The 17,477-nt window shown below is 32.3% G+C and overlaps 2 protein-coding genes and 1 non-coding gene across 3 annotated transcripts in view; 2 read left to right on the forward strand and 1 right to left on the reverse strand.

Annotated features, from left to right (window-relative positions):
• The window catches only part of DNAJC14 (DnaJ heat shock protein family (Hsp40) member C14), a 1,080,043-nt gene that overhangs the window by 111,626 nt on the left and 950,940 nt on the right, over positions 1-17,477 (reverse strand). The gene's annotated exons all lie outside the window — the stretch shown is intronic.
• On the forward strand, positions 6,007-6,144 carry LOC126023247 (small nucleolar RNA SNORA51). Its single transcript, XR_007500441.1, has one exon. It is a non-coding gene; the product is annotated as a small nucleolar RNA SNORA51 (small nucleolar RNA).
• On the forward strand, positions 12,134-13,087 carry LOC126022147 (olfactory receptor 6C2-like). The gene has a single exon (XM_049782996.1). It carries the CDS (start codon positions 12,134-12,136, stop codon positions 13,085-13,087), a length of 954 nt encoding a protein of 317 aa, XP_049638953.1.

Raw genomic sequence — 17,477 nt, forward strand, 5'->3', positions numbered from 1 at the left:
TTGGGCAGACATTTGATTACCGTTGTAATTTCTTCAATAGTGATGGGGGTGTTTAGATATGCAACATCCTCCTTACTCAACCGTGGAAGTTTATAAGAGTCCAAGAATTTATCCATTTCTTCCAGGTTCTCATATTTCGTGACATGGAGTTTCTGAAAGTAGTCTCTGATTACCCTTTAGATCTCTGCAATATCTGTAGTGATCGCCCCCTTTTCATTTCTAATATGGGTTATCAAGTTTCTCTTTATTTGTGAGTTTTGCCAATGGCCTATCAATCTTTTTTATTTTTTTATAAAACCAAATTCTAATTTTGTTGATCTTTTGGATTTTTTGGGGGGGTTCCACTTCATTGATTTCTGCTCTAAGCTTTGTTATTTTTTCATGCCTCCATAATTTGGTTCCTTATGTTGATCATTTTCTAAGTTTATAATCTGCATCATTAAGCTTTTCAGATATGTCCATTCTTCCTTCCTGATGTGTGCTGGAAAAGCTATAAATTTTCCTCTCAGTCGTGCTTTAGCTGTGTCCCATAGATTCTGATAGTTTGTATCTTCATTGTCATTTTTTTTCCAGTAAATTTTTGATTTTCTCTTTGATTTCATCTCTGACCCACTGGTTGTTCAGTAGCAGGCTGTTTAATTTCCAGTTGTTAAAATTTTTCTTCTGTTATCCTTTGTAAAAGAGGACTAGTGTATATATATATATATATATATATATATATATATATATATATATATATATATATTATATATATATATATATATATTATATATATATATGACACTCCATCCCCCAGAAACCTGTATATACATTCTTCTCCAATGTACATGGGTCAATCTCAGGATAGACCATGTGCTGACACATAAAACATAACTCCATAAAATCAAGAGGATAGAAAGTTTGCAAGCTACCTTTGCTGACCACAAGGCTCTGAAATTGATGTGAACTACATGTGAATTCTATTAAACATTCCAAGGAAGAATTACAAACACTGAACCTCAGGCTCTTCCAAAATATGAAAAGACAAAAATCCTTCCTAATTCCTTTTACGAGGCGAATATCACACTTATTCCCAAAGATGGCAAAGATACTACCAAAAAAGAAAACTACAGACCAATCTCACTAACAAACATAGATTCAAAAATCCTCAATAAAATCTTAGCAAATCGAATCCAACAATACATCAAGAAGATTGTACACTATGCTCAAGTGGGTTTCATCCGATGGGATGCAAGTATGATTCAATATACACAAATTCAATAAACATCATACATCACATCAACAAGAAGAAAGACAAAAACTAAATGTTTATATCAATCGACACAAATAAAGCATTTGATAATACAACACCCATTCATGCTGAAAAACACTTAGGAAATAGATTGGAAGGAACATTCCTCAAGATTGTTATAAGCTATCTACAAAAACGCACAGCCAACATCATCTGTACTGGTGAAAAACTGAAAACATTTTTCACTTAGGTCATGAACTAGGCAAGGCTAGTTTCCTCTCTTATTCAACATAGATTTAGAAGTACTAGAACCAGCAATTGCTATCAGACAAGAGAAGGGAATCCAAGGAATTCAGATAGGGAAAGAGGAAGCCATACTAATTCTTTTTGTAGATCATATAGGAAGATATACATAGAAAACCCCTAAAGAATCCACAGTAAAACTCCTAGAAACAATAAGGCCATAACAGCAAAGTGAACTGGCTACAAAATCAATACACAAAAGACAATGAACATCGACAATAAGACAAAGTAGAGGGGAAAGACATAATGTGTCAATTCCATTTAAAATTATATCCAAAATTATCAAGTATCTAGGAATCGATCTGACAAGAGAAGTGAGAGACCAATACCATGAAAACTTCAAAATGCTTACCTAATTTACTATATAGATTTAACACAATCCCTATCCAAATTCACACATAATTTTTTAAGGAATCAGATCAATTAAACAGTTCATCTGGAACCAAAAAAGACTTAGTTTAGCCAAATTCATACAGAAAAATAAGAAACTGGATGGCATTTCTTTACCTAAACTGAAGCTTTATTTATAAAGTCATAGGTCATCAAAACATCATGGTACTGGAACAAAGATAGAGTCCTCAGACCAGTGGGTTAGAACAGATTTTTTCAGAGATAGTACACACAAATATATGGGTAACTATGTATTCCACAAATGATCCAAGAATCTGAAATAGAACAAAGACAGTCTCCCTTTAACAAATAGTGTTGGAACACTGATAACCACCTGTAAGATAACTAAAAATTGATCCATATTTCACACACCCTACCAAAATAATTCAACTCAAATGAATTATGGACCTGGAAATCATGAATATATTATACATTCATCGATTATATATTGAAGTTAGTTTGCCTAGTTTCCTATATCTACTTTATCTATAAAGTTCATTGAGGAAAATATAGGCAAATAACTTCAAGACATTTACCTCCAAAAAACCTTTGATTAATGCCAATGGCAAGAGTAATAGCATAAAACCTAAATAAATGGGACTACGTCAAACTAAAGAGTTTCTGTGTGGCAAAAGTAACACTGGCTAAAACTTGAAGACAGCTAATAGAATGGGAATAAATTTTAAAATTCGACACATCAGATGATTGGGATCATAAACACGTGATATTTATACACAAATGGAATACTACATAACAGTCAAGAAATGATACAGTCCATGAGTTTTGCAGCAACATGGATGGATCTTGAAAATATTATGCTAAACAAAATAAGCCAGAAGAAAGATAAATACAGAATGATAGCACTTATTTGAGATCCTTAGAATATATGCCACATTTACATATAGTAATCCATGAACAAATATAGGGGTTGAAATGTTAGAAACTCCAAAGAGGTGCCAGCATAATGAGGGTAAGTGTTCACACGAGCGGAAGGAGAGAAACATAAACATCTGAAACCCGTTATCCTAAAAAAAAAAAAAAAAAAAAAAAAAAAAAAAAAAAAAAAAAAAAAAAAAAACAAAAAAAAAAAAAAAAAAAAACAGCACCAACGGAAAGAGCAGTCCAGAGTGAACAGGTATCCAATCAACCTCTAACTACGAAGGTCTATAATAATGTCCTAATGTATTTATCCACAAAACTAGGTGCAGAATATGATTGGAAATTTGGACTCCCACTACAGTGATGACTAACAAGTTTTAATGCCTTAGTTTTACCAAGTATAAAATAACCCTTCAGATTCTTTGTTCACTGTGGGCCTTGGAAACAAAGTGGACACCCTTGGCGTTCAATTACACTGCATAGCATATACAGTGTTCATTATGACAATGCCTCGATAAAATACACTGATTTACTCACTTCCTTTTCTTTATGTCTTCTATTAGAACCCAAAGCTGCTTGAACAGTCAATGGTGCACCACAGACTTATGTTACAAGTCCCACTCATCGAACATGATTTTGCAAATCACTACTTCCTTATTTTTCCATTTTTCTCTCTCTCTTTTTGCCTCTAATTCTTTCGCCTCTCTCATTTAATTTTCTTCATCAATTCAATCTATGTTAAATAAAGCCCTCTATGTCAGTTTCTCTTTTATATATACATATGATATATTATTAATCTATAAATATATACTGTTGAAATTTTTCTATTTGATTAAAAAAATAAAACTAGAAGGCTTTTATGTTAAGTTAAATACACTAAAAATGGAGAAGTAACACACAAATCCTGAGTGGTTTGTATGTGGTATACCAAGAAGCATAAAGGAAAAATGCACAATAGGCAATGAAATTGCCATAGATATTTAAAATAAAACTAAATTTATTGTGTGGGGTTCTGGGACATGGGAGAGGAAGACTAGAATTTACATAAAAGATGATGACAGAAACATGTGGCACATTAGTGGCAGAGGTACTGTAGTATGATGCACTAGAAGCATAACACTATTAAAATTTGTTTTCTTCATAGTAATAATAAATGTTAAATAAGCTCTTTTCTTTGTTTTAATAAATGATTCCTAAACCTATTCTATTTCTGATACTAATGTTGTTTTATATGTCTCTGAGGATAATATCCCAAGTGCTACCCATCTCACTCTTTGTCCCCAAAGACTAGTAGATAATATATTTCACTGGGAAATGCACAGACAGGGCCACCAAGGAAATGTTAGTTCTTATATTTATCTGTAAATTAGTCCAATTTTTAAAAGATAAATTTCTATGCTTATAATAGTCCTTTCTCCTCGAAACAATATATGCATCTCTTCCAAACTGGAGAGAGAAATGATAGTTGAGATTCTTTAACATAATTTTTTCTTGCAGTTGAGAACAAGGTATATATTGCCCTTGGCTCAAAAATGTCAGAATTTATGTTGAAAAACCCTTTGTGAGTGATGAGAGAATTAACAATATTGAAATTACTAAACTATGACCTTAAGAATTATATTCAAAAACCTTTCAATTAATTCATCTCTGTTTCAAGAAATTCTAAATGACCACTATCACACCCTTTGGTACTTGGGTTCAATGAACATCTGAAGTTATAAGACTACTGAGATGTAAGTAATTTTTGTTTTTTCTTGTTTTGTATGCTCAAATTATGCTTTGTTCTTGAGGAGGACTGACAACAAAATATTTTATATTATAATAATACTATAATAAAAATTAATAATGGTTTATTAAAAACCTGTGTCCCATGTATAGTACAAAAGTGACATCTACTGTAGTGAAAATTGAATTGGAGAAATACCACAACAAGTAGGGCCACTAGAGTTGCAAGTCACCAACCTGTGTTTGATAGCCAGCAACACATATATCCTCCTGAGCACTTAGCCTGGATTTTCCCTAAACACAGCCGAGTGTGCAACTAAAAATAAAAAAAAAATCAATTAAATAATGAAAAAATTTAAAAAATTACCTGACAAAAATTTACCCTAAGTTTTAATGAAAATGTGTATAAAAATGTATTTTTATATTGAACAACTTAATTCCTGGTATCTGTGTTGGTGATTCTAATTTCTAATTATTTTTAACCCTCTAGTCTAAACTTTATTTTAAATATTTTACTCTTGTGCTAAACTTTACTTTAAATATTTGTCTTAACATCAGAGCCAATATCTTGAGAATGTTCATTTAAGACTTAAAATAAGGCTATCTGGGGGAAATATAGATATTTTAAAAAATACCTGACATTCAGTATATTGAGTCTGAATTAAGTACATATCAGAATGGATTAGAATTACTGAATTATGAGTTGTAATTTTATGTAATTTAGTTACAATTTTTTTTGTAATTTAGTTGTAATTATTAGCTATGTAATTATGAGTATTTAGGGGTTGCACTTTTCTGCAAATATAATTTATTTTCTACCACTTTATGACAATTTATAATAATTTTATCATTTATTTTCCTACCACTTTATGATACCTAAACTGATGTAAAAGGGGAGGATCCCTTTTAAGCAAACTGTGACCTGTTCTTTCCTTTACTTGACTTTTTATATAACTCAGTGCAATGACATTCAATAAATTATCTGCCGTTTTCAAAAACAGATCATTTGAATTCAGCAATTTAGTAAATAAATGAAACATAATCAGATAAGGACTGAAGATAGTAAATAGTTGAGGTAACTGTTATATAAGTAAAGAAATAGAGGCTTAGAGTTTCCTATTGTTCTAAGAAAAAATAAGAAAACATTAGCTATTCACAATAATTTTATTATGATTTATTGATTTGTCCTGACTTGTAGGTTCTCTTACAGAAGTTGATACCCTCAACATAAGGGTTTGGGGGTCAAACTTAAGGGTTTGTCTCAAAGATTTGAAACATTTTAGCAATATAGAGTAAACAGGAACATCAAATTAGAAAGTTAACACAAGTCTGGGAATGTAATACATATGTATTTACAAATAAGTAAATTTGAATAAAAATGTTTGCTGGGAAATCAGGGTAGGGAAAGAAAGGGTGTTGTGGCTTATTGGTATAGCTATGTTGACCCTTTTGGTAGACTTGAAATTGAAAGTCTGACATTCCTGTTAACAATTATAAACAGTCTGTGTTTCTTGGCACTGACTGTATAGAAAGAGTGAGGTACAGTAAGATGCACCCCATGTACACCTCAACACAGGCCCTTTGCCTGGTGTGTATTGTGAAATTGGGGGACAAAAAGAAAATGTCTGCCATTATTTCCTTCATCCCTACTTATCTTTAAAATCTCAAGTCTCAATTACTTCATCTATGTAATGGGGAGTAATAACAACATTAATTTCATAAAGTTCTTTTAGTATTCAATATTCAAGTGTTTGTAAAATGCATATAAAGTATTTGCCTGATTCTGCACAAAGTTATGAGTGTTGTTGATGTATTTACTGACTAGTATTACCAGGAAGTTTTACTTGAACTTCTAGGATGCTTGTGAACTAGTACTTCAGTGTCTCTGGTACCCAGTAAAAATCTCATCACCTTCAAAAAAAACCACAATTATTTAAGTTATAGTAAAAATATATAAAAATCTAAAACTTAAACCATTTTAACTAAAAAGAGAATAATGATGACTTTACAAAGGTATGGCTTTATCAACATGACTATCTGTCCTCTAGATGTTGTTTATTCTTTTGTTTTAAAAATTTTATGATTATAGACAAGCATCACAAAATAAGAAGTAAGTATATATTTTAACCTAGAGTAATCAAGAGAATATGATATGGCTGTCCCCTGTATTACATACTAGTAGTCTTCAGAACATAGAAACATTAAATTCCTGTTATATTTAATCAGGTAGATTTTATGTTCCTTTATGAAATCTCTATAATAGTGCATGATGTACATTTCCCCGTTCTGTTATATTCATATAGCTTGATATTAGACAATAAACATATTAATATAAGTCTAAAAATAAATTCTCTTCCTGATGGTACAAGGTACAATCCAAATAGGTAATAATCTAGCCTTTTAATCTCTGGGTCATAACCTTGTTGAGGTCACATATTATTTTAGAATTTTAGTTAAAATAAATCTCTTTATGATTTAGTATCACTAGATACTTTATATTGTATTTCATATGCCTATGTACCCAAGGCTGCACAAAAACTCTTTGAGAAAAAAAAGCTAAAATAGAAACAAATAAAAAAAAACCTGTATATAAATTTTATTTTATATTGTTAGTAATATCTATATAACTGAAGTAAAACTTTACAAGAAAAAAGAAAATAAAAATTCAGAATTGGAAAATCTGAATAATATTTATAGTGGTTAAACAGAAAAAGAGAGTACAGATAAATTTTATCAAGCTATTAGTCTATTTGTACTTATTAACTTGTATAACCTCTTTTCAACTTGTACAAAATAGGTATTTTCAGATACATATAAGACATTAGCAAAATATAACACATTGAATTATAAAGTGTATCTTAATAAATTTTTGAATATTGAATGTAGCATTGTTATATAACCATAATAAAATAAAACTAAAATTAAAATTTCCAATAAATAGTATTCTATAGAATAAAAAATGTTTGAGATTATACAAAAGTATCTCTACATACCTTATAGGTTAGTTCAAACAAAAAATGGAATAATTTTATTAAATAATTAAGTTACAAAATCATATGAATATAGAGGTTTTTAGAAAATTTAAATATAATCATTTTTAAATTATCTAAGTTTTCAGTTCAAGAAGCGAAAAATCTAACCTGAAATAACAGAGGAAATTTATGTTTGATAAATTAAAAAAATATAATTGTAAAAACTAAACTCAAGTATAATTCTTTATTTAACTTTTGATTTTATTTATTAAAGAAAAATTCTTCAGATATTGACATTTGATCTTAATACAGTTTTGAGATAAATGAAAGCAAAGTTACTGAGAAAAAAAGAACAAAGATATAAAGTGAAATAAATGAGAAGGAGGAGAAAAAATAAGTAAAGAAAAAAAGTGTAATAGCAAACGTCATTTGCTAAAATTTTTGTTATCACAATGAAATCACAAAATGGCAGAAGGGTTTAATAAGCCTTGATTGTTATATGTTTTAATCAATTTAAATTGGGATATTCTTTTAGGAGATGAAAGCATAAACTAAATGAGATTTACTAGAAATTAAAACTATGATACTTACACAAAATTTTAGGGAGTATAGTAAGACTCTCAGACATGGAAGAAGAATCATTCAAACATGGTGAATGGCATTTTGGGTTAATTATAGCTGCCAGGGCTTTCCCATAAGGGAAGATATAGGGGGAGATTATCTACTCTAGCTCCAAGAAAATGGTCCTAGTGATATCAGGCTAACAAACAGCATTCCTGATATATGGTCAGATTGGAGTCCCTACAAAAAAAAAGTAGAGTCAGTGAAGAATCAGCCCACTGGGGGAAATGGTGATGGAGGCAGAAAACTTACTTGGCCTTTACAGTGAGGGGGACCTTGACACATGCTCCTCTTGTGAGATGGCCAGATTGTGCTGCATGAACAGTGTAACTCATAGTCTTTCAAAAATCTGTTTACATCTGTTAAGGAAAAAAACGAGTCTATGAACTGGTCCAGTTTGAACATGGTGACACTGATTTTTTCAAATAATTAACAAAATTAGTCAAATTATGGGAGAGTCAAACTATAGGAGAGTATATCTGAGGAAAAAGATTGATTATTGATAAACAATAAGAAATAAAGAAAATCAAAAGAGGTTTTATAAAATATTTAAAAGGAAATTTTACTAACAATTTTATGTACCTATAAATTACATCTTGATGTATGTACATTGTCTATATAACTCAACATTTAATGAAACTATTTAATAAATGAACAGTTATGTTTTAGGGATACTATTCTACCATACCATACATTTATCAAAGTGCCAGTAGAACTCTACCACTGAAGAAAATATGCTTTCAAATGTAATGTCAGTTCTGTCCTCATGGCCTAAGTATTTGCTTTAATATTGGATATTATAGATATTGTTATTATTGGATAATATTGATATCATCTATTCCTTTGTTTTGATTTTTGTACCACATCTGAATGGTTCACTTAGTATTTGTATTTTTCTTTATTTTTTATTTTAGCATGATGCACTCCAATTTCATATGCAGTGTAGCAGAAAGTAAGACGTGATCTCTTCAGATAACTGATTAGCATTACATTCCATTTTATATAACCACACTTGTTTATCAAATTATCTGGTGCTGGACATAGATGTTTCTTCCAGACATAGGATACTTACTGTAAATAGTGCTACCACAAACATAGCTCTGTGTATATCTTTTCAAATGAGTCTTTTTGTATTGTGGGAATAGATAACTAGGAATTTTATTCTGGACAAGAAGGCAGCTCAGAGTATATAGAAACACTATAGAAGAAAGGGCACATGACTTGCACTCAGCAGACTAGTAGTCTATCCGTGGGAGTCCAGATATTTACCTAGCACTGAGGGTCCAGAGTGACAGGACATTCGCTTTGCATGCAGCTGACCCAAGTTCAATCCTCAATATTCCATAAAGTTCCCTGAGCCTGCCAGGAATGACATCTGAGGATAGAGCCAAGAAGATCAAAAGCAATCCCTGAGGTGTGGCCCCAAACATGACAATTCAATTAATATTCAAAAATTCTTTATTATCCTATCAACAGTGAATAAGATTTTTTTCACCAATATGTCTATCTTAACTTTTGTATATGTATATTTATACATACATACATACATATATGTAGAGCAAAAAGGAGAGAGGATAAGTGAAAAGCTATTTTCACTTTTATGAGTGAGATATCAATTGATTTGTAATACTGATAATAAGAATATTTTTCCTGTGCCTTCAGTGATCACTAAATTTTATCTCAAGATGTTTGTCTTTCTTACTTATCCTCATGGCTTTTGTTTATACTTTGTTTTGTTTTGTTTTTTTGTTTTTGGGTCATACTGGGCAGCGATCAGGGGTTCCTCCTGGCTCTCTGCTCAGAAATTGCTCCTGGAAGCAATGGAGACCATATGGGATGCCGAGATTTGAACCACCATCCTTCTGCATGCAAGGCAAATGTCCTACCTCCATGCTATCGCTCCGGCCCCTTATCCATTGGTTTTTATGAGTGCTTAATATATGTCGAATATTAGACCTTTGCTATAAAAATGGGGAGAAAATATTTTCCCATTCACTGGCATTATTTTGTTTAACTGTACTTTCACAGTGTATAGTGTGTACAATTGTGTACTTTCACAGTGTATAATTTTATATCTTGATGTAATCCCATTTGTTTACTCTGTTTTAGTTTTCTTTGCCAATGGATTTGAACCAAAATCATCATAAAAAAGCTTTATTGTGAAACTTCTTTGTGCCTATTTCACTATATAATACTGACTGATATAATATAGGTCTTTTCCAGTTAACTATTGTGTATGTTATGAGATATTCATATAATTTTATTGTTTTGTAAATGTTTATCCAATTTCACCAACCCAATAGGTTTGAAAATGCTTTTCTCACAATCTTGTGATGTTAGCTCCTTTATAATAAAATTAACTTTCATCATATAATATTTTATTTCTGGACCCCAAATTTTATTGGATAGTTATCTTAAATATATTAAGGTAGTATTACAGCTTTCTCCAATATTACATTAATCTACTTATTTATAATATAATGAGAGAAGTGAAGGATGCCACCTACTTTCTTTCTCTCAAAATTTACTTGAAAACCCTGGGAGCTTTGGGATTCATACAAATATTTTGAGCCATTCTTAATAATACATAAAAACATAGGTAGAACTAAATCTGTATTTACTATATATTAATAAAATCAAAATTATATATTTAAAAATCTTAATTTAAAATTTTGTCTATTATGTGTGTTTAGACTTAAATAATAATTGATTAAAATTACATTGAAAAGAATTAAATTATAAGTGTGTTTTAAGATTGTAGACTAAAATTAAAATCTATATAGAATAAATTTGAATACGTTATAGCTCTGTAATTTTGCTAATTTCATGACATAATTAATATGTTATTGGATTAGATTATTTATTTAAGATGAATACTAAAATTTATAATTATACATAATCATCAAAGCACAGTGTTTCAATATACCTGTATAAGTTCTTATTCACTTACAAGTTTTTGGATACATGGTGTGTTTCCAATCTTAGTGACTAAATATTCCATCTAAGAACATATGAGTCCATGTGAGTTTTTATATAATTTGGGGACACTTTGACTAGATGCAATGCTATGGAATTACTGGGTAATATGTACATTCAATTCTTATTTTTTTGCAGGATTCCATAGTTTTCTAAATATCCTTCTCAAAGTTTTTCAAACATAACAATAACATCAGCCATGTATAAGTGCTCATTTACCCCAGCATTAGATGTTTCTATTCTTTTAATGTGGAACAATATCAATAATGTGAGGAGATAATATTTTAATGTAACTTGTGAAATTATATATGTTTAATGGGCTGTGGTGGAAAGATAAGAAACTACCTTTAAAGTTCCTTTCAACACCCATAACTAAAAATAAATTACCTAGTATTCACAAACTCAAGCTATTTAAAGATAAATGTAAGAAAGTAAACAGGAACTTAAGTACAATAAAAATAATATTAAAAATGACTTCATGGGGCCGGGAAGGTGGCGCTAGAGGTAAGGTGTCTGCCTTACAAGCGCTAGCGTAGGATGGACCTCGGTTCGATCCCCGGTGTCCCATATGGTCTCCCCAAGCCAGGGGCGATTTCTGAGCTCATAGCCAGGAGTAACCCCTGAGCGTCAAACGGGTGTGGCCCAAAAACCAAAAAAAAAAAAAATGACTTCAAGGGGCTGGCGAGGTGGTGCTAGAGGTAAGGTGTCTGCCTTGCAAGCGCTAGGAAGGACTGCAGTTCGATCCCCCGGCGTCCCAAATGGTCCCCCAAAGCCAGCGGCAATTTCTGAGCACTTAGCCAGGAGTAACCCCTGAGCATCAAACGAGTGTGGCCCCAAAAAACAAAAAATAAAAAAATGACTTCAATCAGTTATTTTCTATTCATTATAGAACTAGGTATTGCTATATATTATCAAATGTATTAATTATTCCAAGAAAATTGTCTTAACTGATATTATTTGTAAACATTATAAGTTACATATATTTATTAACTTTTTCATTTTTAATCTTAATGCAGTCTAAATCAAAAAGAAAAGGATGAGAAACCACACAAGACTAACAACATTCATCTTACTGGGATTAACTGATGACCCACAGCTTCGAGTTCTGATATTCATCTTTATGCTTGTCACTTACATGTTGAGTGTAACTGGAAATTTAACAATCATCACCCTCATATTTGTGAATTCTCAGATGAAATCTGCTATGTACTTTTTCCTCCAAAATTTCTCCTTCTTAGAGATCTCATTCACCACAGTCTGCATTCCTCGATTCCTTTATAGTTTGTCAACTGGAGACAAAACAGTTACGTACAACGGTTGTGCTGGTCAACTTTTTTTTGTTCTCTTTTTTGGAGTCACAGAATTTTTACTCCTAGCCATCATGTCCTATGACCGCTATGTAGCGATCTGCAAACCTTTGCATTATGTAACAATTATGAGCAAAACGGTATGCAGAAAACTTGTCATTTGCTGTTGGGTTGGAAGTTTATTAATCATTCTCCCTCCACTTGGCTTTGGTTTAACTCTAGAGTTCTGTGACTCAAATATCATTGACCATTTTCTCTGTGATGCCTCTCCTATTCTTAAGATCTCTTGCACAGACACATGGCTCCTAGAACAGATACTCGTAGCCGGTGCTGTGCTCATCTTAGCCTTGACTCTCGTGTGTGTAGTTCTTTCCTATGTATACATCATCAAGACAATCCTAAAATTTCCCTCTGCTCAGCAAAGGAAAAAGGCTTTTTCTACCTGTTCTTCCCACATGATTGTTGTCTCAATGACTTATGGAGGATGCATTTTCATTTACATAAAGCCTTCAGCTAAAGACCAAGTGGCAATTAACAAGGGTGTCTCAATGCTCACAACTTCTATAGCCCCTATGTTAAACCCATTTATCTATACTTTGAGAAACAAGCAAGCAAAACAAGCCCTTAGTGACTCGATAAAGAATTTGCTTTTATTTTCAAAAAATAGAAATGCAATCAAGTAGTGTGTCAATTTATCAGGAAAAGTTTCACAATAGTGTGATGTCTCACTAAATGACTGACTCAAAATCATTTTTCTCAAAGAAATACAATAAACAAAATATTGAATCGTGATATCAGGCCAGTTTGTCTAGAGCTTTGGGGGTAGAGAAAATCAATGAAAAAATTTGATGTAAAAATACAAAAGTTAGAGTTAATTATGTACTGCCATAATTACAATATAACAACATTATTTCTTTTCCCTAAAAATAAAAAATAACTTATCCTAAATTATATTCACTTTCTATTTTCATTTTAAGTAATGGCTGCCTAGTGATAATAGTATCAATAGGCAAAACTGCTTGGTATGAATGTATGCTTTTACCACAAAATAAGTTGGAAAACTCAGCATTTATGTGGCCTTAAGCTTATATTTGATATGGTTTACTATTTTTAAAATACCCACAGTAAGTATATAAAAACAGTTTTTTTATCTGTTAATATAGATCCTTACCCAATTCATGTTTCTTCCCTTGCAAACATATAGGCTTGCTTACATAGCTCGTTAAAATATTTTGAATAAACCAGATTTTATCTCTAGGGTTAAATTTACTCTAGCAAATAAATAATATATTGTGTCTATAAACAGTGATACCAATCATGATAGATAGTATATACCTATACATGTTACATATATGTTATATATATTTTAAGCATAATAAGGATCAGTCTCAGAAAACATTGCTTACAATGTCTGAGAAACTTAACCCATGCAGAAAAGAATGTACCATATCATCATAGGGGAACACTATGAAGAGTATCCTATTGAATGAAAGAGTTAGAGAATTGAAGAACAGACACAGATTTGGTCTCACTCAGATATTGTGTATAAAGAAATATAGTAGGGGCCGGAACAATAGCCTTACACACGGCTAACACAGAACGGATCTAGATTTGATCCCTGGCATCCCATTATGACCCACTGAGTCAGGAGGCAATTTCTGAGCGCATAGCCAAGAGTAACACCTGAGCATTAATGGTGTAACCCCCTAAGAAACACCCCCCAAAAGAAACATAGGTAGTGTGATACAAAGAAACATAGAACTAAGGCTGAAAGATAACAGAAATGAGGAGCTGTGTAGTTGATACCTATCAGGAGCTTTCAGGGAAGGGGGCCACTGTGACAATGACAGAAGGGAAGAAGTAATTCTGAATAAGAAGTGTGTGTTGAATAAGTTAAAGTGATACACATAATACTTAATAAGTAATAAGTATCAAAAGACGGTATTTTTGTTCCTAAAAGAGAGGTTCTTTTGTGCCTAAAGAGGGAGGAAGAATAAAAAAGAAAAAATTGTCTGCCATGAAGGAAGGATGGAGACAGAGGAAAAACTCTGAGTTTGGTGGAGGGAAGTGGAGACTAATGAAAGAGATTGCTATTGGAGCTTTGCACCAAACTAAAATTTATTTATTTATATCGGTAGCTCATAGAGTTAAATTAAAACAATACCCAATAAAAAATTGGGAAGTTGATGTTAGTGAATTGCACAAATCCTATAGGTAAAGTAACGATAGAGATGACAAGGGAAGTAAACACAATACTGAATCATACACATTTTTGAGGGACCATACCTGATAAAGCTCACAGCCAATTCTATTGGCTCTGACTCATATATGAAATCAGGAATTTCGAGGAGAAAATATGTAGTTCACCACCTCATTCTAGGTGTCATATACTGTATTAAGGTCCAGACAACATCAACTACAAAGTTATTATGAACACAAGTGAGATAAATTTAGTAAAATTCAATTGGAAATAAAATGTTATTAAATGAAGTTATGTATTCAAATCAGGCTAATATAAAAGAATAAAGGTCTGAATGTCAGTATTCCCCAGGAAAAAATCCAATTCTCTTATTTTATTCATGATATGCCTCAATGTCAAGCATATTATTTTTTAATTTTATTCTTAATTCTTGTTCATTATAAGTGGGATTTTCTTTTTCAATATATATTTTAAATAAATCATTTTAGTCTATTTCTCACCATTAAATCTTATGTTTATAATGTTTATTGCTTATTTTTCACATTTATGTTTCATTATATCATACTTATCCCACTTTTCTATTTCCTTTTTGGATTGTTTCATTTTCTCTGTAACATAAAAACCATTTTTATGGTGATGAAATACACCTGTACAAAAAGTGCATTAACAAAACCTACTTCTATAAATCACTTTCTAATAATTTAATCTATATTCCTTAAGCTGCAAACTCAACTTTATTATAAGTTAAAACCAAATAAGAACTGATAACTCTATGCCAAAATATTTGATATTATGATGGAAGATGTACAGATCCGATTGCTTCCCAATGAAGGAAGGGACATACCATACCCTCCCTACCTGGGGGAGACAGGAGGTGTTGTGTAGTAATCCGCAATAAATAATCGACACAGATATGAAGGTTTTAGCAGGCATGAAAAAACTCTCAAACTAAGCTGTTCAGGGGCTGGGGGTGATATCACAGTGGTATGACATTTGCCTTGCTTGCGACTGACAGAGGATGGACCTCGGTTCAATCCTCATATGGTTCCTTAAGCCAGGAGTGATTTCTGAGCACATAGCCAGGAGTAACCACTGAGCGTCACAGGGTGTGGCCAAACAGCAACAACAACAACAACAACAAAAACAGAAAGTAAGCTGTTCACACACAAGCCAGTCACCTCCCTCAGCCTTCCTACCTCCTCTTTATTCAGCTCCAACCAAACACACATACACACACACACACACACACACACACACACACACACACACACCTGCCCCAGCAGGGAAAAAAGCAGACAATGAGAACAGATACAAATGGGAACTCTTACAAAGGCTTCTATTTACCTCACAACATCAAATAACTAAGTGTGTGTAGTAGAAGAATATTGTGTTTTTACTGCTTTTCGAGTTGATAGTTATGTGGGCAATGTTAAAGATAATGTTTCTTAGAAACAAAGATATCTCAGAGGGTCAGGCATTTCTTATGCATGCAGCTGACCTGAGTTTGATACATTTGATCAACAGCATCAGCATTGATTCTCCAAGTTCAACAAGGGTAACTTGGAGTAATGAGTCAGTAATAAACTGTAAGAACAGCTGAATATGGTCCAAAATCATCATCATCATCATCATCATCATTATTGTCATCATCATCATTATTGTCATCATCATCAGTAATCACTATCTTCATCGTATCATCATCAGTTTAACATAGTCCCATTTGTTTATCTTTGCTTCCATTTGCTTGGCTGCTGGTGTTTCATTCTTGAAGATATTTTAGATTTAATGTCATAGTGTTCTGCCTAAATTTTCCTCTATGTATCTGATATTTTTATATATATAATATAAAGATGTCTAATCGATTTTGATTTGACTTTTTATCCTGACATTTAAAAGTGGTCTGAGTGGGGATGGAAAGATAGCATGGAGGTAGGGCATTTGCCTTTCATGCAGAAGGATGGTGGTTCGAATCCCGGCATCCTATATGGTCCCCTGAGCCTGCCAGGAGCGATTTCTGAGCACAGAACCAGGAGTATCCCCTGAGCACTGCAGGGTATGACCCAAAAACCAAAAACAACAACAACAACAACAAACAACAACAAAAACAGTGGTCTGAGTTTATCTTTTTTGTATGCAGCTGACCATATAATTCAAACACTATTTGGTAAAAAGACTTTCTTGCTCCACATTATATTTCTTGCTGCTTATCAAAAATTTAAATTCTCGGAGCCGGAGAGATAGCATGGAGGTAAGGCGTTTGCCTTTCATGCAGGAGGTCATCGGTTCGAATCCCGGCGTCCCATTTGGTCCCCCGTGCCTGCCAGGAGCAATTTCTGAGCCTCAGGAATAACCCCTGAGCACTGCCGGGTGTGACCCAACCCCCCCCCAAAATTAAATTCTCATAGACGTAAGGGTCAGTTTTAGCATACTCAAGTCTATTGAATGAATCTGAGGATGTCTTATTTATAATACCATGTTGTTTTAATGACGACTGTTTTATATTATAGCTTAAAGTTTGAGAAAATAGCTTTCCATCTTCTTTTTCCTAAGTATTGCTTTAGAAATTAGTTGAGGTGAATTTCAGGAAAGTTTGATCTGTTTTTTTTAATTATTATTTTTATTATTATTATTATTATTTTAATTATGACAACAAAGATGCAAAGAAAGAGGACAGGGTAAAGTTACAGTGGAAGCCCAATCACCCATAAACAGAATTCTCGGTAGTCCCATCGATGATATCCCAGCCTTGAACTTTCAGCCAAAGAACATTAAGAAAAACAAAACTGAACCCATGTACAATACAATTACTTTGTCCCTCGAATCCCCAGTTGTAGTACATACTATTTCTTAGCAGCACACAATATAATCTAAAG

The sequence above is a fragment of the Suncus etruscus genome, chromosome 11 (genome assembly GCF_024139225.1).
Source record: "Suncus etruscus isolate mSunEtr1 chromosome 11, mSunEtr1.pri.cur, whole genome shotgun sequence".
In the NCBI taxonomy this organism is placed as follows: domain Eukaryota; kingdom Metazoa; phylum Chordata; class Mammalia; order Eulipotyphla; family Soricidae; genus Suncus; species Suncus etruscus.